Genomic DNA, 20023 nt, shown 5'->3' with positions numbered 1-20023 from the left:
AATCATACAGTGAGGGGTTTTCGTGTTGGTTTGTGGGCGCGTGACACCATGCTTGTTAATTTACTTAGCACGCCTACGTTTATACGTTTATACGGTCGATAAAACTGCATGTCTGAATTCGTATAGATAGATGTCCACTAATCTGCTATCACAATCGTTGGTTCGCCTGTCGGGGAAATTGCGACTTTTTTCGCAAGTGAACAACGACATTTAACATTTATTTATTTTAATGGCAACAATAAGATTATTGTTGGCACTGTAAGTAGTATTATGAATATTAATATTGGGAAGTGCGAAACCAGACAGATCAGGACTGGCTGATGTGCAAATTGCTCAAAATTTTCTTTGTAGCTCTAGTGTGTGCCTTCCTCGCAAAAATTATGAAACATTTTTGCTGACCATAACAGTACACCTTACTTCATGATGCTTAAACCTTAGCACAAACATAAAATTTCATATTTACACCTGTAGGCACCACGGCGTTTATATGTATTTTCACCTCAGTTGACCAAGACGCATCGATTTACGACCCCGCAGCAACTGTTACAGCCCCATTTTCTCTGAATGCATTAACAAGCTGAACTGCCATACCGTCTAAAGACAACAGGAACATATGCCAATAACGTTTTTGGGGTCTTCCTAGTTGCACTAACAGATTACCTGAAAAAACGTAAGAAATGACATAAACTGAGATGTGTGCTATTGGTGGGCAACATGGACAGAAAATAAATATAGGTGGGCGTTGTGTACGCTTTGTGAGAATCAGTTGAACAGAAGCATCTATTCAGCTTTGCGTCGGGTACTGTTCCTATTTTACGCCTATTTCAATCATAAATCAAGACATTATGTTGGAAAGGATTTCACGAAGAAACTCCTCGTTCATTGTAAACATGTGGCGCTCCTGCACCGCAAGCACCCCAGACCTAAATCACAGTCTAATTCAAAACTTGTCCTGCACAAGTGTTCTTTAACTATCCGAATTCACTCGTAAATCTCATCGTGGCATTGTGCATTTTTAGTTTATTGTGTGACGCCTTCAATTTCAGGACTTTCATGGAGTCAAAATGTTGACTCAATTTCTTTTAATCGGTTTTGAAGTCCCAATATCCATATAGGCAGCACATACTTGACAGGAACATTGCCTAATCTGCGATATCATGTGAATGAAACATCTTCCATGTAAGAAGTAGGGTGAGGAAGAGGAATAGTGTCCAAGTTAGAGCTCGCTACTTTATCCCAAATAAAATGGGAACAATTCTTATTGAACACATATCAGAGACCTTGTCTAGTGGTCCTCTCTTGTTTGTGTTCTTGCTTCAGTTGCGTCCTTGCAGCTTATGTTATAGTGAAGAACTTCTAGACTATCTGGCTAGAATAGAAGAGTGCTTCTAGACTAGTATGCGATATGCGGATGCGTTTTGAATTGTTCACTCTGAAGTTGCACCAGGTGCTATTCAGTGCTGGACATCACCCCTGTAAGTTCTAGTTCGCATGCCGCTCCTGGCACTGTGTAAATATTCTGCATGGCAAGTGGTTCTTCAACGCCTTCCCATTCTCTAGGTCCGAGTCAATCATGGGAACGCTCCTAGTCTTTAGCCGTGACTATGCATGCATGGCACATTTTCGCATCCAACATCAGGCATTATTCAGATCTGATCATTCTCCCCACTTCTCGTGTAAAAGCCGCAGCGCCACACTTGAGGAAGCCCACAGTTGATTAGGTTATGTCGGTGTGCTGTCTTTGACTGGATGGCGAAGCGTTAGAAAAAGAGGTGCCGTTTGCTAATACGAGGTCTGTAGTGTCTAAATAACGTACAGCGCGAAGGACGAGGACAGCGATAGACGACATACGCAGCGCTGTTCATGATCATGAATGATCATGAATTACCAACTAGCCCAAGCAAACACCCTAGTTCTGTAGTGTCTGCTTTGTCTTGGCAGTGAGATTTTCATCCCCAATGGGAGTGTCGCAAATTCAAATCTTTACTAATGAGTATTCGGTGCTGAAAAACCAGATTTGTATGCATCGAAGCGACATGAAGTGACCTGGTGTTGGCAGAGAGGTAGAGGAATGCCAAAACAAGTTCCTTCCCATCTGTTCGAATGCAGCGCACTACCACAACTTCCCGATAAGAAGTGTAGCGTAGAGTAGTGTTAAGTTTTGTGTGCAAAACACCTCTGCAAACAAAGATGACCGCTTGAGCGCGCAACAACTGGCTCCTCTCTCAATTGGTTGACGCTCTGTCGTCGATTGAAAGTGGTTTTGGTGACCTTGCGTTTTAGGCATAGCGGCGCTGTGTTCGTGGAGAAGCAGGACGACGGATTCGACAACTTGGTGAAACAGCATACCTAGTTCGGTCATGGCAGTGCTAGATCTGCACCACTACCAGTGCTGAACACATGAAGTAGTATATGCTTGGAATGACTGAGGAAGGCTAACAAGTTGGGATTTTTGGGACGGTGGATTTTGCAGTCTTCGAGAATCTTCGAAAAAAAAATGTCAGAGTTCACTCCCCAAAAGTGAGAGCAGCAGCTACTTCTACTGTTGAAGGAATATAGTTGCCTTTGTTGAACGAACATTTGTAGTATCTAGCACTGCTGGCCTGTATACAAGGACCTCACCTGTTCTTTCGGCTGGTATTTCTTCCGCTATTGTACATGAAGAGCAACTAGTTTTGCCTTCTCTTTCTGCGAAAACCTGGAGCTTGGCGTACAGAAGTCTCGTGACTTTATAATTGTCACGATTTTGGAGCCTGGCATAGCTTGAGGCAGCGCAGTCCTAGATAGACCGTAGCTGTTGATTGCCACAGCTTATTCATTTGCACCTTCTAGCTGTGTTTTTTCTTTTTCCTCGGCTGCGAAGATGCAAGCTTGTGGGGTATTGAACATCTATAAGATCTGCGAGGAGGCGCCTAGGCCGCCTGCAGGAGCCATCTAATTTCTGCACCTCTCTGGTTTTTCCTGCCGCTTGTGGGCCTTTTATTTTTTTGTTGTTGTTGTTGCTTGCTCTTCAAGCGCAACGAGACGTGCATGGAGTTCAGCTTGCTGTCTGAACAGATGCTCCCTCGGCGCAGATTGTTTGCTAAGCGCATGGTCAGTTCTTTGAAAGATTCGGTTAGAAAATATGCGCGTTGTCGCGATGTACTGCGGTCGCCATGTTTTAATTTCGATATACGATACACTGATTGTGCATATCTTTTATTTGCTGGTGCAGTTGTCACATATATTTTCGACTTCTGTGAGCAGCTTGTTCTGTCTGTTTTGTGCATATTCACTTGGTTTTCGTCCGATGTATTCGCGGTCGTAGGAGTTGGAGCACAACTGTACAGTGATTGGCAATAGGACCGCTGCCCTGTGTGCTTCTTCAGTTCTTTTTTGCGAGGAGCAGTTTCAGGGCACATCATATTATTTCTATTTCAAAACTTTTTTTAATATTTGAAATATTAATGACCTCATTGTACTAAATATACAATAAAGTCCTGCGGTGAGGAAGTCTGCGGCTTTGTGCTTAACACCACGCTTTGAGCAGACAAGTGGGCGGAGAAACTGAGCAGTGCCAGTTGGCTTTTATCACCTGGGTATGCCACTGGTATAATGCCTGCTTCTGAGGCTAATGCTTCTGTTAACAATGCAGCTGTTTCTACTTGGATTGTATGCATGGCACCTCGGGGCATGCCATATCTGGGCACCTAGTAGACACTGCCTTCATGAGTGTCATACACTGGCCATAGAAATTTCACGAGTTGACGGTTGAGAATAGTGTGTTGCTGGTGCCAAGTGGTTACGGTGACCGAGTAGGAATTGTCAGTAGCCCTATGGCGAGGTCTTCTTTAGTAGGTGGTGTTCAGCTGCGCGAGCTGCAATCGTCATATAAAGACTGACAGAAAATATGTCCGACATAGCCTGTCTTTCCTTGGATTATATGGAGAACACGTATTCATTTAGTTTTCATCGTTCTTGCTTGTGTGGCGGACGCCGTCACTCGCGCGTCCTTGTAGAAGCAGTCCAGATGATTTTATCTACTGTACTTGTGTTGCGTCCAGACCGGCTGGCTTGAACGCCACGCAGAAAAGTGTTGTCTTCTTAAATATAAGGGTCATCAATCGTGAGCATGTGTGTTTATTGCTGTCTGTGGAGAAACCATGCACCATCATCAATCGCCCCTCTTTCGCCAGAGGGTATGGATGCATCAGAAGCCATGACGCTTTCGAAATACATGCAATATTTCACACACGAATCACACGCGAGCAATCGTTATCCACTAAGTTTTAGGAACTGTCACAATGGTGTTTAAAGTATGTTTAACAAATAAATAAAAATATGGTTTGCACAATCAGTTTCGGATTGTGGTTACCGTATGTGCTCTTGTACGGGAGCAGGCATCCGTCGAAGTCTGCCATGGTGTCCATGAATAAAAAAATGACGAAGAGCCACATTTCATCCTTCCAAGAGATTGAACCAGTGCAATATCAACAACGGTAGCGTATTCGACCAACTTTACCTGGGAAACTTGCGGATTACCTAGTTACAAAATAAATGCAAATTCAACAATGATAGGTTGGCATTTCAAGACGAGTAAAATAATTTTGTATACAGTAGGCTGAGCCTTTCCTAGAATACCTTGCTTCAAACAGTGCAGGAAGGCTAATGAAGAAGACTTACCTAGTCAGAAAATTTCAATAAGAAAGGAAATGTATATATCGAATATTGTATAAAATGAGAGCCCGCATAGTAGAGGAATTTTTGTGTGCACTCTTCCACACCGAGAGGCTGCCAAACTGTGGCTATGTGCTGGCACATGTTATCACTATCTTTGTTTATCCGTGCTTCGTGGCGGTTCTTCTCCTTTGCGTATGATGAGCCACGCGACTGAACTCAACGAGCGAAGAAGTGAACAACGCATCCAAAACAAACACACACTTGCCTTCTATGGTAAAAGTAAGTATCGACAATTCTGCCACGCGAAAATCTGACCGCTTAGCCGCAGCCAACACGAAAGCCGGCGCTGAATGTGGTCGAATCTATACCACGTGGTGTAAACATTGGACTCGCAAAAGGCATACACTTCGCGTCTCTGTGGTCTTCTCGTTCAGCTGCGTATGCGTGTTCGTTCTTGCCTGTATATTCGTCAGCGACCGCAACGCGGCAACGCAGGTGCAACCCTTGCAATAGACTTGGCCTGAAATCTTAGTGTTCCGGTGATCTTTAAAACATGGCTTGGAGATGAAGGTAAAATGGATTCAGGTTTATGTGCAATTCGCGTGCATTTAATTACTCCCCACCGTAGGTATGGCCTCGTGTACATATGTGCAGTAGGTAATCAGCGCTCGAATTCTCGTATTTAGGTCGCTCAGAGCTATACGCAAATTCCGTACACTGGGGATTACTGAAACATGGTGGTCATTTACGGCGAGAGGTATTCAGACACACGTGGAATTCTTGTGCTTTCAGTTCTCGCTAAAGTAGGTTTTGCCGTTTTTGGATATGTACAGCGCATAATCCTCTGTTGCCGGCTGGTAATTCTTGCTAAGAGGAGAACGCAGTAGCCAGAGGATCTCCGCGGCATGTAGAGCGCAGAAAGCTTTGGCATGCACTGGGAGGGTGACAATACGATTTACCATACATACTTTAGGTCAACATTCGTCATTTAAGTGAAATATCAATACGACTTAAACTTTGCATTTGACGTCTAGCATGACGATTTTTTCTCAAATGACACGGCTTGACTTCGTCAGGCCTTCGTGACCTTCAGTTTGAAGTCGTGCTTTCCTATACATCTCAGATATTTCCGATGATTCATGAACAGACCAGATAAAAGGTGGCAAAGAAGAAAGCAATAGCGAACGTTCAACTAAATGTACTGTACTCTAAACTTCACCCATAAAGTCACTCGGCAAAATACTCTAATGTTTAAATACATAAACACATGAGGGATGTGTCAAGCTACCCCTCAGACGTCCACTGAACGCAACCACATTGAATATGCTGAATATGTTTTCCGCGATTTATTAGGCTTCCATGTAACCCTTTAGATTATATGTTTTAATGGAATCAAATGAGTTGACAAATAACGTCATTGCTGTTCTGTCTGCTATTCTCTGTTCTTTATCCCTGTTTTCTTTGAGGCCCTAAAATTATTTCAAATGTCTCATATCCAGCTATCCAAGCTTCTAAAATTAGGTACTTAAGGAACCAGTGATACGACTACACTTAAAATTTTAGTTTACGAGCTTTTCTGGTGACAAAATATAATTAGCTGGGGCCCTTAAATGCCCTATAACACCTACTACTCTGTCATACCGCTGAACGCGCGGTTATATTTCTGACTGCTTTACCGTTCAAGTGCACTCTGAATTCTATAACTCTAAATACCATATATGCCGCTTCAGAGAATCTCTTGTTTCTGTGTAATAAATTTCGCTTACCGGATGTATATTACGTTCATCTAAACGCAAAATCACACGAGTACTTCGATTGTCATGAAACTAAAGGAAAACCCTGGTGCTAAAAATACAATCCGTAGTCCTCCACTACGGCATGTCTTATAATCACATTGTGCTTATGGCACACAAGATCCACTACTTATTGAAGAGGTCAGCTTTTATGTTTTAGACAACGTCTTGTAAACATTCAGGAACACAATCTTCCAACATACGTCTGGCATATATGGTACATATTGGGCCTTCAGAAAACAAACTAAGCAGTTTCGCGCGATTGACGAATCCTTCAACGATATAGCAAGGTTTAGCGATGTGCTGATTTATCTCTGCTTACGATAAGCAATGTTCGCACGACAAAACACGCGATGCAACTTCTGCTGAGCAGCAGAAACAAAGAAATAGCAGTTACCAAATGTCCCACAACGCTGGCAAGTGGAGGAGCGCCGTCTGCGACATAGCATGCATCATACTTCAATTGCCATCCCGGTGAGATAAAAGGAACAGTTCAGTGCACCCTATGCGATTTACACAACTGGGAAGACTCCCGTACGATTAAATGTAATATTACAGGAATCGCAATAGAAATCCACTGCGCTATAGTTTCTCTTGGGTACGTGACAAATTCGTCTACGACCACGACATACAGTAGCACAAAATTACGTAAACATATCTAATGAATATATTGTTGCGCCACAAGGAAAATAAAGACTTAAGAGGGACAGTAAGAAATGACCGGTCTCCCTCCTAAGCCTCTATTTTCCTTTTGGCGCAACAATGTAGTCATTATATTTCAACTAACTTGCCCAGCAACAAGTTCTCCTCAATTACATAGACAAGCATATGAACCGAAGAAAAGCACAAATAATGTGTCACATCTATGCACTCGTCTAGAACTCGGATGAATAGGCATACCTTTATATATGTATGATTATATGCTTTACCAAAAAGAGAAATCACATGATTATGTCGTTCATAGAATTTATATAGGCCACGATCTGGTGGCTACCATCCACATTAAAGCCAATAGAGTGGACATGTTGCAGGGTGCTTTTGTCATACTGTCGCACCAACATGTCTCAGCGTGCCAATATAATAACATGTTTATTTTCTAAAGTACATAACGCAACATGGCACGGAAGTTCTAATAAAGATTTGTCTCGTCACTGACTGACGACGACATTTCACCACATCTATTGAAGCGGAAGATTTCTTCTCGCTAGAAACAGCCGTTTATTGGGCAGATTGTGGGATAGTATCTGAAACTATGTTCTTGAGTGGGCTTTAGCTTCCAATACGATTGTTTGCACGATGATCATTTAAAAATGACTGTTGTCAACCAATCAACAAGATCAAGTGAAATTAGGCAAAACTTCTAATTATTTCCTTCTCAACTTAGTCCTAACATTTTCTATAATGCAAATTAACAGCACTGACGATGTTCCACAGACTTCTACAGCAGGTGGGCACGAGAAGACAGGCGAGAAAGGGCAGTGACTGTACTCGGCAGTGAGTAAAAATGTCACGTGCCTCAGCACCGGTCACATGCAGCTTTCGAAAGCCGCGAGAGAAAAGTAGATTACCTGGCGAAAATTTCGCTAGCATCTGTACTTAAGACATTTTTTTCTGATACTTTAGGTAATTCACGCTAAAAATTTGTCACGGAGACCAGAAATAAACGTCTCGGCGCCGGCACCTTCAGCGGAAGCGTGATTTGATTACACAACTGGTAACTGTAGAACTCAGATCAGGGCAACGAAAAGTGGACAGACCAAAATACTTTTGCGCGAGTGGATGTCCTGTGGCTTAAGAGATCGCACACTGGGAGTACTTAAAGAAAGGCCAGCTGCTTCTCGGGAGAATGAGCGATGCGTGGCCGTCCCATTGGAAAGTCGGAGCGAGACTACTGCGCGCGCATTCTGCTACGATTGAAAAACGACATAACTATCGGTGTAGCCAATGGCGGGCTACAACTTCCGCCGGAGGGTTTCTTTGGTCGGACCACGAGCGTTTCGCATAGGCATGTGCGGCTTCGCTGTAACATAAGCAAGTGGTCAATTATCAGTGGAAAACAAAAGTTCCGGACAGGAAAGTGGGCGCTAATATCACAATAACGTATCCGTCCTACAAACTCACAATGTCAATGGAGAGCGAAGTAACGTAGTTCTCATCACGCTAGGCGGTTTTTCTATCCATTACCATCTGCCGCCTTCACTGAAAACACGGCTTTCGGTAGAGCTACACTGATGCCCTACTGTTCAATTATCTTCACTGCCTAGCCTTCACTCGCAAGCGTCAAATATTTCCCGGCCTCACCTAGGTGACTTATTTAAAAACAAGGCCTGGTAGACGAGGCTCCCCACGTGAGCCTGAGATTGGTCATAGCGGCTTCAGCAGCTAATTGTGCAATCATTCGATATAGGCGTTAGGCATGCTTTCTCCATCAAATGCACGAAACAGAGGACGTCGTGGATGTATAGCGTTTGGGGCGCAGTAGTCCCTGAAGCTTCTTAGAAGGGGGCTCATTACTTGTGCAACACTTCTGGAGGAGCAGAGAGAAAAACCAGAAATATGCACAGCTCAACAGAACTCGTTAAGCATAAAGAACCACAGTTCACACTGCAATGTATTGGACATAAATAAGACAGTTTCAAAAGGCACAAAACTGTTTTTACGTCTTTTATCGATACATATTATCGGAATTTATGTCGGTCAAAACCATGTGAAAAAAAGTTTAGTGGAGACTAAGCGGCAGATGTGAGAGAAATACGTTAGCAGTAGGTCGCACCTTTTGAAGGCCATGTATCCATAATTGAAGCCACGTTCTCAACATTGGGAAATGTAGTTCGAGAGCTCGCTAGACACACGTCCTGCTTCTTCGAGGCGCAAAATATAACTGACTGCTGTCCGGAGGAGACCACCGTCGGTTAGGATGTATATATAAACCAGATTTGATCATGTTAAAGAAAAAAAGTAATCAAGTACAAATACATTCTTTCAAAGATGTTTTGGCTTACAGTTACGGAAACTCTCCCAAAAAGTAATTGAGTAAATAGTAGGGGTAATCGATTACCTTAACCTCACTTTCCTCTGTCCATTTATTCCCATTGCACATGTACAGTATACAGAACTAGCTGCATGGCTGGCTCTTTCAATACGACCTTTGCAGTCATTCAGGAGTACTTTATATTACACAATAATTGTTTTTCGATAATGTTCTCCTGTATTCTTGGGAAGACATCTGCCGTGATGCTGCAAACTTGTTAGATGTGCTCGCTGGAGAACAAGGGCTGTGTTCTAATGTACGAACAGCTTGCTAACAAGATTGCGGTTATTCACTACCATTATCGATGGTCGGGTCTAGGTGTACTATCATGCAGAACGCTTTAGTGTTGCTAGGGCTAAGGAGAACGTGCTTCTGACGTAGTCTGTGAAAAACTAAAAAATAAATTGTTAATTGCTGATTCCTTGACGTCAACATCTGAAGCTGCCGTCGCTATCGAGCCATAGAAGCGCCGAGTCAATTTAAAGGTTAACGTCTGGTAGACCTCTTCCTGGCGCCTTCCCTTGTTTGCCATTTAGACTTAAAAGTTCAATTTTAACAGACCACCGCAAACGTTGGCGTTCTTTAGAGACATAGCCAAAGATAATGTGTCATTGAATAAGAGAATAATAATAAAGGTGCATATTATACACGCACAAAATGCTGTTCCTCTGTTATATTCACAAAATACCTGTGTGTAAGTGACGTATACGCGTCTTTTAAATAGACGGAAACATGCGCGTTTAACGGTCAATATTTTATGCTTATGTCACAAACGTCGTAGACTGCACTGAGCAGAGAAGTATTAAGCAGCCGCCTTGAAGGTCGCCTAAAAACTCTTCCAAGAGAGAGAGAGAGAGATGAGAGATAGGGATAGAGAATTTGTTACAAGAGAAAAGCTCACAGGCCTCACTTCCAAGACAGATGTGCGGAGTTGCAAGACTGCCATGTTCTGGTAATCAAGGCGTAGCTGAAGGACGCCGATTGTGGGAAGGAGGTAACCATAGTTTGTGCATTTATCCCACAGGGCACGTTGGTTTACGGCAAGTTGAAATGTTCAAATTTGATTCCATCGTTGTAGATTGTTTCGTCAAAAATATATTTGGCTAATGAAAAAAATATTTGAACTACAGTGAGTGCTACTGAGTAAACAAGCTGACCTTAACCGGCTTCCCACTCTTTGCGCGCACACGCTGTTTTCTCTGTCGCACTCATAATACTAGTTCATTAAACGCTATCTACTTTTCTCGCGTTTTTCTGCGTTTTGTAGGATCTAACATATTTGGAATTGTTCAGCTTTGCACGCCACGGGGCTTTTCGGTAATTAGTTATTGTGTTCGATGGCAAAGAAGAAACCGCTCACGTCATAGAGTTGTTCTCCTCTAAACTTATTTACTGCTTCATCAGCATCGTCTCACAGTGGACACCGCCATTTTATGTGCATGCTTTCTTGTTGCTTAAATACCATCTTTGCGTCACAGTGGGGTACAGGAATTAAGTCATGTTGTAGTCATATATATATTTGCAACGCTCACGAAATACTCATAGATTTGTGAGAGTAACTAAAAATGGAAAAGAGACGGGCAAGACAGACACAAAGCGCTGCAAGCTTTCTGAGTCTGTGTTGTTGTTAGGAGCTTGGCAGGCGCCCTGCTTCAGATGGTCGCTGGTGAACTCTATAAGTCGGTTTTCAACACATACGAACGTGTTTTATTAGCGGTCCCTTGAAGGTCTGTCAGGGTAGCAACAATTTGCCCGTTTTCGTTCACAATACGGTCATTCGAAAAAGCAGAAACGTTCGCTCCTTAGCTCTGGTGAAGTGAGAGCAGCTTGGTAATCGGTCCTTGCAGAGTGCAACCAAGTATGATGGTCATCGCTGCAAGGCCCGTTAATCCTGCCGCCGAGCGATTTTTCTATTCAATAGTTTTCACATTGGATATGATCCGAGGTGTAACCTAATCCCTGGGGCTTGACGTAAACCGAAAAACTCAAGTCTATCACGCACATTGCCACATCGCTTCAGGACAAATTTCCACCTTGTTAATGTGAACTGGGTCAACCTGAATGATCTCTTTATATTGCAGTCTGTTACCATATTGAATTTGCGTGATCATTCTAAGATGTCATCTTCCTCTATTGAAGAGCAATTTTTGACGATAAAAAAATTCCGGCAGGAGGCGTCTCCTGATGAAAGTCACCACTAATGCGATTAGTATTGAAATACTGCAGTGACATACCTCAAGACTACCCCCTAAACTAAACGCCTTATGCATCAGGCATGTTTGCAGGCCGACTCCTCTTTCGTGCCTCGATGGTGATGATGGCGATGATGGTTTATTAGCGTCCCCTTCGAAACGGGGCGTTGACAAATGGTCACCTAGACTGCTTGATTTAATCTGGTATAGTGTACATATTTTTCATTCTAGCATTTTTTGTATACATCTCCATATTTTTTCCCTCAAAACTTCGCTATCTACCTCGTATCGCTCCCCATGCCTGTAACGGATCCGGTCGTATCAATTTCTTTCCTGCCTTTTTTCCCCCAGCGCATCCATCTGGTCACGCTGTGCCATCTAGTCACTACTGCGTAGTCTGAGCATGGCTCAATATTTATTCAGTAAAGATTGCATATGTATGACCCGAGTTCAATTCCGCCCTGCACGGCATAATTTTCAACCTATTCTTTTACGTTTGAAGACAGGCATATACCCAGTGACCCAACTTTACATCAAAGAGGTTCACTGAAGAGAGGCGTATACTTATTGCTACATTCCCAGTGGCGCAAAGTCATGGGCTCAAGGTTTATGGAAGAGCGGAACAACCCAGTTTCACGTACTGAGGGACCCAACTTGGTGCAACGTTTGGTTTTGAACACGGCTCCCACAGCACAATTGCTTGATTCCCTATTCGTTATGCCATGTACAAACGGGTGACCCGAGTTGCAGGGAAAGTGGTTGTAGGCAAAGAAATATATGGAGATACCCAGTTGTGTTTGACGTACTATAAGACTACTAATCCTACTAGAACATTTACGTTTGCGTGAATCTTTTGGATGACCAGTTAATGTGGTACGAGATGCCTAGTCTGGTAGCTGGTTTAACATCAATAGAGCAGTCCAGGCGTGACTACGCGTCTGCTGACAACAGCTGACTTTTCATTGACATTTCTTCGTTGACATTCCTCTACGTATGGCGTACCCGAATCAGCTGCATGTTGCTGTCAGTCGCCATCTGTCTTAAGTGGCGTCGATCTAAGTGTCGCATTCCAATGTTGCATGCTACTTTTTACAAAATGCGCATTCCACAAGAACACTTTTTGAGCGCGGTGGCTGCCAACCGCGGCGATTTTCATGATTCGTTTTATGTGGATGCTCGTGGTTAGGTAAACGCATTCATTGATCGTAGTTAACTCATACTTTACTTGTGTGTTCTCAGTGTGATTATAGTTTAGGATGTCTTCGAGATCGTCATCTGCTGTTGAGATTTCGTTCCTTTCCGTGGTCACGATATGGCTGCTTTGTCGATGGCAGCGTACTATGATGTCCCGCGGGATGGCTTAGGAATAAAACTTCGAACTATATCGACGCATACGTAGACGCAGGATGCAGAACGAGTTCGTGCAGGTTCCGAAATACCGTGATATGGCTCAGCGTGTTGAGCGGACTGAGGCACTGATGTTGTCAAAGTTCTATGCCTCGCTCATCTTTGCGTTCGCTAAGCGGTCCTGTATGACGGTCGTGTAGTTTCTCTCGGTGGTTACAATTTCGATGATTATGAATGAGCCTTTGCTACCGGGACGTCCAGCAGAATACGCATATATTGAAACCTGCCGGTGTCATTGAATCAGGTGTTCTTATGCGGAAAATTCCCCGGAAAGGCATGCCAAATTCAAGCAGTATTCATGCAAGCTTCGATCTTCTTACACAGGCAACTTCGCGGAGCAGATGGCTCTACTCAAAGCAAAGGTAATAACAGCTCGAGTGGAAGAAAAGACTGTAGACAGGGCGGCTGTCTTAGAGCAGGTGTACAGTCAAAGCAGAGACCAAAGTGGTCCAAAAGGGTGACGGCACACGATATGGGGTGGCGGTTCATAGTTGCTTTTTGCGCTATTTACCTTCGACCCGCATAGAAATGGGAACCGAAATCTCTGCTACGATTAAAGCAGCAACCAAGCGGGGCAGTGAAGACAAACTATGGTGACAACAATGAACGGCTTAACCATGACTCTAAGGCTCACACAATGTCCTCGGCAGTGAGCAGTAATTTATTGTTCTTGCCTATCCGCTTAGAAGCATGCATAGGCAGTTTACTTCCACAATAGTGGGTGGAAGATTGCCCCACATTATGGTTGCAATTATGTCATAGTTAGGTTGTCCCTACTGCAATCTGACAAAAGTATTTGTCTTGCTTGTGCCTTGGTAAAAAAATAGGGCATGTTCGTTGTCGTATTTCTAGCTTCGCCTCCCTGTTCACTGGCTGCATTACAATAGTATGCACCATGATCGACTCGGATAAGCTTCCTATTGCCCAGGACTCATACGACCTTCTTCAACGCGTCCATATGGGCAATTTAGGTAAAGTCGTGGGGTGGTAGTCATTTCCGATTGTATCCCTGATTTACATAAAGGAAATCCATTTGTGATAACTGTTCGTTCACGTCTTCAACGAGCAGAAGCATGTTAGAAATGCCCTGCACCGCGCATTGGTTGTAGCCCGTGCGTCATTCCACGTACGTCATTCCACGTACGTCATTCCACGTACGTCATCCTATGTACGTCATTCATCACAGCCACCTGACTGTGAACTTTCATAGTTAACTTAGTCGTACATTACCATAATGTATGCTACATACCAACTGCACAAAAAAGAACGTCCAGTGTTCTGTCTGTGTAATTAAAGAAACAGCTTTCAGAATTTTTCATTGAAAGCCTCTTTGATTGCAATCAATAAGAAGTTCACCACTATCGAACGCAGATTCAAGCAATTCTTTTGAACACCGTACTGGCGATCATGAGGAAGACTTTTTACTCAACATATTTGAGATCGCGGTAGTCTAGATACAGAAACGAGCACAGGCAACTAGTGAACATTAAGGAAGCATTTCGGGCGAGATTGTTCAACACAAAATATTTCGACGATGCTAACTTATGTATTTCATAAATTTTTGTTTCATTTTATGAATCAAACCTTCAGCTATGTTTAAATGAGATAGCATTATGTCATCCTAGAAGGCAGATTTTCGTTTCAGCCTGGATCTTATTTCGCACCGCTCTAAAGACACCATTCGAAAGCAAAAAAATATTCGCTTGACCAGCTTTTGCAATTCCGTGTCGTTGTCATCATTATCGCTTCGAGCAGCGGCTGTGACAAGATGCCAGCCGAGTTCGTAGTGCGACTATTCAAGCTTCTGGTGGCAGCGTCGTCATGACGTGAGAAGCAGTATTGCGAATTGACTTGACAAGATGCGCTAGTATTGCTGAAACTGAAAAAAAAACTATGCACATGTGGAACGGCTGTTGATGCTGTTTCGCTTATAAAATCGTTCAACGATACGTTTTGTGCGCTCTATTATGGATGCCTGCCTTTCACGCGTTTGGTGCTGCGAGTGTAGGGCAAATTCACTGCGACACACTCGAGGTATGTCGAAACTACTGGGTCGGCAGCCCTCCACTTCGGTAAAGAAAAGCTTGTTGGCCTGCTTTGCTCTCCTAAGCTGGTATTTGATCTGGAGTTCGGACAATAGGCATAGCCCACAAACATGCGATGCGTGTTGTTGTGCTGACCTGCTTTTATCCCGCGGTGCCTGATTTTCTATCGCGCACGGTTTTTCAAAGACCGAACAGTGGTTGACTGTTTTAAAACCCACTGCGCTGGCTTTGCGGCTATGGTGCTGCCCTGCTAAGCACGGGGTCTAGGAAGCAAAGCCCGGCCACGGCGGCCGTATTTCGATTTGGGCGAAATCGGAGAACACCTGTGTTCCTTGAATTGAGGGCGCTTTAAATATCGCCTTCTAGTTGAAATAATTCTAGAGTCGATCACTACGCCGCGCCTCATAATGAAATTGCCATTTTTGCGCGTGAAACGCAGAATTCCATTCATCTACTTTTGTAATTTGAGTAACCTAAAGCTTTGTGTCGTGGGACGCCCACCAATGACAGACCGATTTACCAAACTTCGGGCTTCTCCGTGGAAATAATCACAAAGGTGAAGAGCTGGTGACAAAGTTATAGGTTGTATCATATTTCTATGGAGCATATGGCCATCTGATCAGTTGTAGCGCTGAAAGTTATTTTTTTTTTCAACTTCGCAGTCACACATTAGCTGCAAAGGGCCAAATCTAGTGGCTCCAATGGCTTTTTGAGAAAATGCAACTGGTCAGGCAATGGAATGAGACTGTTATGTATGTAATGCAAACGGCGGAATTAACTGCTCTAAATTAGTCGCTTAATAAATAAATAACCTAGCAAGGCCATTCAAAATACCCTTGAAGGCCAATTAGTCTCACTAGGTCACGTGGTCAGAATATTAAGAATACGAAAACCAGAAATTGTGACCGCTGTAGCGTTTCAGTTATTGCTGATTCCAGGATCATTCACAAACCACTAATGGGAGCCGTCACCGCTTGCTTACCTTATTGTTTCAGCAATGACAATGATGTCAGCAGTCGACATGGTACTAGTGGTAAAGCCAAACAAATATCTATGGGCCAATATCTATGGCGTGACTGCAACTGAACGTGGCCGACGCAGAGATTGATCGGTGCATTGTGAGCCGCAAAAACCGGTAACCTCATAAGCTGGCATTCATACTGCCGAATACTAAGTGGTCGTAATGCGGTTACAATATCAGCACTGTGGCTAGAATTATTTACATCGTAGGCAAAGCAGAAGAGCACTTCCACAAATAGGGGAAGCTTCGCACTTTGTGCCTTAATTTGTCCTCGATTACATAAATATTTCACGAATATTCGCGGAGCCGCAGGGTAAACTTGAGCGAGATGAAGACATGAAGATTGCGATCGTTAACACGGCAAGAGCACTCACCGATATCCAAACAAGGCATTCAAACTAAACATGCTACTATAGCGTAGCATGTATACAATATATTACAGAAACATAAGGAACTGTTCTATGGTGGGCAGCTTAATACACTAACTTGGATAATAGTTTAGCCTTAGTGGACGAAGACAGAAGGGAGGTGGGAACAGCGCAAGCACATTTTGCTGTCAATGTATCCCGTGTGTGCTCACCCGCTGGCGCTAAAATATGTTATCCAGCCTAATGCACGATGGCAGCCAGGAATACTATTAGACGACGAAAGGCAGCAGCCGAGCTCAGCAGAAAGCGAAAATATCACAAGCATTGACGGTCAGCTTGGTTCACATATTGCTTTCAGGAGCAGCAAGAGAATGCAGACGACCTGCGGAAAACGTTGGCTTAGTCAGGAGGATGCTTCTGTGACGCAATGCTGCTTGTCATACCAACATAGGAATGATTTGATGAAACCAGATCGGAGCACTGCATAAAATTTCGGAATCCAGAAGAGGGCCCTGAGAAGGCAATGATTAGATACACTGTGGAAAAAGAAGTGGGGCTTTCTGAGGTGCGATAGGCTCCAGAATAATGGCAGAGCTCATCACACGAGAACTCTCCGCTGTAATGCGAATATCAATCGAAGAAACTATCGACGGACCATATTTCTGAAGTCACGTTTATTAACATGTGTAGTGATAATTTTGATATTTTCATTGCGTCGGCTGTGTCCCACGTACTCAGGTATCGTTCCATTCTAAATGGCACTCACTTGCTGAGGTCACCCATGCACATGGAAGCATGACGACGACTGTGTGACGCTGATGCACGGAAGATGGAACGACGAAGAAGGAATGATATTGATATAATGAAAATGACGCATAACGACCACGGATGGGCAACAGTAAGATTTTGATACTCAAATTATGATAATGCTATTACGACAACAATGTGACGACCACGAAATGAGGAAATTGAGGTGACGATGACTTTATGACGGCGATGGCTCTAAGACGACAGTGTGATGGCTACCGCATGAAGAAGTGGGAATGACGACGATGGTAATACAACCGCGGCACATTCATTTAATTGAATGACGACAACATGGTTACAATGGAATGCCGAAGAAGGAATGTTCCCGATGGATCGACGGAACTAGTATCACGACGACAGTGGAATTACCTTAATTAAGTGATGACGATAGTAAAACGACAGCGTAAGCACGGTATCATAACTACGGCATGGCAAGAGTTGTATAACGAAGTTACAGTGACGACAATGGAATGACCACGACGGCATCTCGATAACAAATGCCCGACCACGATAGTATCCCGACGAGGTAGTCACGAGAATGGCAAGACTACGGCATCAGGACAAGTGCACTTTTTGAGTGTTTGATGCTAACGGCGGAGCCATCAACGTGTCACGGAAGCTGTATGACGAGAATGGCATGACGGCAGTCGGATCACGAAGCTGGAGTGATGATGTTGATTTACGGATGTTATTGGCGCAAGGGCAAGGTGTGGCCAAAGAGCCACAAGAAAATGACTGGCCTGTCGATGCCAAAACGTGACCAATTTTAGATTTGTGAATCAGAGTTGTCAATGGTGGATGCAATTTGGCTGTATATAGGCCTAAACATTATTTGCTGTAAAGTGCCTAAAATGTATGGGTAATAAAATAAAGACAATGACTAGCAATACATGCTATGAACATAAAAGCTCTGTTGCAAAGGGGTGATGTAAACGTAACAGTAGCACAGGTGCCTTATCAATGGGCCTTTGAAAGAAAGGACTGGGCGGCACTTTTGTTCAAGCTATCGTAGAAAAAAAAACATGCAATCCTAGCAGCAGCCACCAGCGATAAATAGTGCTACGAATGTTTTGGGCAGTCAACATGCAATGTACCAACATCTTCTAAGAACTTTAAAACTAACTTATTGTCAGGAATTTGTTCACTGCCAAAAACATAGTCTATTGCAAGGGAATTAGTCGTCTGTATGCCGGGTCAAAATACTTTTTTTCTTGAAGTTCTTCTTGCCAACACTCTAACAAGCTTTCAAGGATTCTTACAGTCTCCTGGCATATATATCACACCGGAGGCTCATCCTCAGTGAACGGGTAGGAGTGAACGCCAGACGTGTGGTGTGTCCTAAAGCCGTATAAAATAACCTCAATTTGTCGTACTCTGTCATTCGTTGCCAGTTTCCTGCGCTTGGCATAATGATGCGAAGTTGATTAGGTATTTCAGTGTCCCAAGTTCGTTGCCGATGGTCCCATTGTTTCTTGCTGCTTTTAATCGGTATTAGGGACATCTAAGGAATAATTACTTGGTTTTGTAGTTTGTCATGTGGCTATATGGTCCACAAGAATACCTTCGATGCCTATGGGCAGGTATGCAGCATATGTCATGTTGATGAGACGTGTACGGAGCCCAGAGAATTGAACGAAGTTCAGTAAGCCAGGTTTTCATTATTTTGTATTGACATTAAGGCTATAATGATGCATGAACCAGCCAATATTATTAGCTTTTGTACTTTCATTTAACTTATTTAACTTTAACAAAAGTAATCTTCAGTGTGAGTTATGTGCATGTGCCAATTGAGCAGCTCATGCACTTTTATTTCAACCTCACAATATAGCTCTCTTAGAGGACCAAAAAGAGTTGTATCTCCAAATATAATTGCATCAGGCATTTATTTTATCAGGCTGGAATAAGCGCGTTTTCAGCGCATAACAGTGTGCCCCAGTGTCATATCAGGCAGAGCAGACTGTCGCCCGGTATGACAGCTCTTTTCCAGCGACCTACCAATGTGCTAGTAGCTCTTAGCGAGTGCCAGAGTCCCCAGTGTGATCCATTGTCAAAGCATGCGCAGGTTCCACACTGGAAAGCACTGGAAGACGGTTGTTTTTGAACTAGGGATAAAATTAGTTGCCGCGGTGCTTCAGATCCAGCGTTTTTCAGATAAAGAACAGAAACAATTGAGCTTGCGTTCCGGACAACCAGAAGCCCATTTTTCCATTTTTCTATGTATAACGTCTACACGAGCTGCACCGACAGACTGAAATTCGTTTAGCTGTTATTGTTTTTTGTTATTATTTTCACAGATGACTAAGAGTCTCAAAATTGTTTTTCAAACATTCCGAGCATGCGGGAAATGTTATATCTAAAAGAAAAAAATTATTGTCCTACAGGATGCTAACAAAAACATTTGACGCAACATACACGGCCATGATTGATCTCCCACGCCACGTGTCGGGGACGTGAAAACATTTCCAAAACTGAAAAATTGTATGACGACATAGAAAGTTGATGAAGAGCACATAAACATACACATATAAAGATAACTTACTCACCACAGGCCTGTGCGTACGAAAATTTTCAATAGCCTTTCACTGCCTTTCAGAAATACGCTCTTTCTTGAGAGAATGTAAGATCATTCCAAGTGAAAAGCGTCATTCCACATATTTTGCTTGCAGACTCACAGGTAATTCCGTATTTCTGCTCATATTT

General features: G+C 43.3%; 1 protein-coding gene across 5 annotated transcripts in view; it reads left to right on the top strand.

The window, feature by feature from the left end:
* Positions 1–10388: 10388 nt before the first annotated feature.
* LOC142564351 (venom metalloproteinase BumaMPs1-like) overlaps positions 10389–20023 on the top strand; it is a 77383-nt gene continuing 67748 nt past the window's right edge. For 3 of the 5 annotated variants that reach the window (XM_075675326.1, XM_075675327.1, XM_075675323.1), the window contains exon 1: positions 10389–10477. Coding sequence is in view for 1 of the 5 variants with exons in the window: in XM_075675325.1 (XP_075531440.1) it covers positions 10405–10477 (73 nt within the window). In the remaining 4 variants the exon portion in view is untranslated. Of the gene's footprint in view, positions 10478–16122; positions 16263–20023 lie in introns of all 5 variants that reach the window. The other 2 variants (XM_075675324.1, XM_075675325.1) reach the window with 2 other exon arrangements.

The sequence above is a fragment of the Dermacentor variabilis genome, chromosome 11 (genome assembly GCF_050947875.1).
Source record: "Dermacentor variabilis isolate Ectoservices chromosome 11, ASM5094787v1, whole genome shotgun sequence".
Taxonomy (NCBI): Eukaryota; Metazoa; Arthropoda; class Arachnida; order Ixodida; family Ixodidae; genus Dermacentor; species Dermacentor variabilis.
The sequence above is the reverse complement of the archived record's forward strand: the minus strand, read 5'-3'. Positions and strand labels throughout refer to the sequence as shown.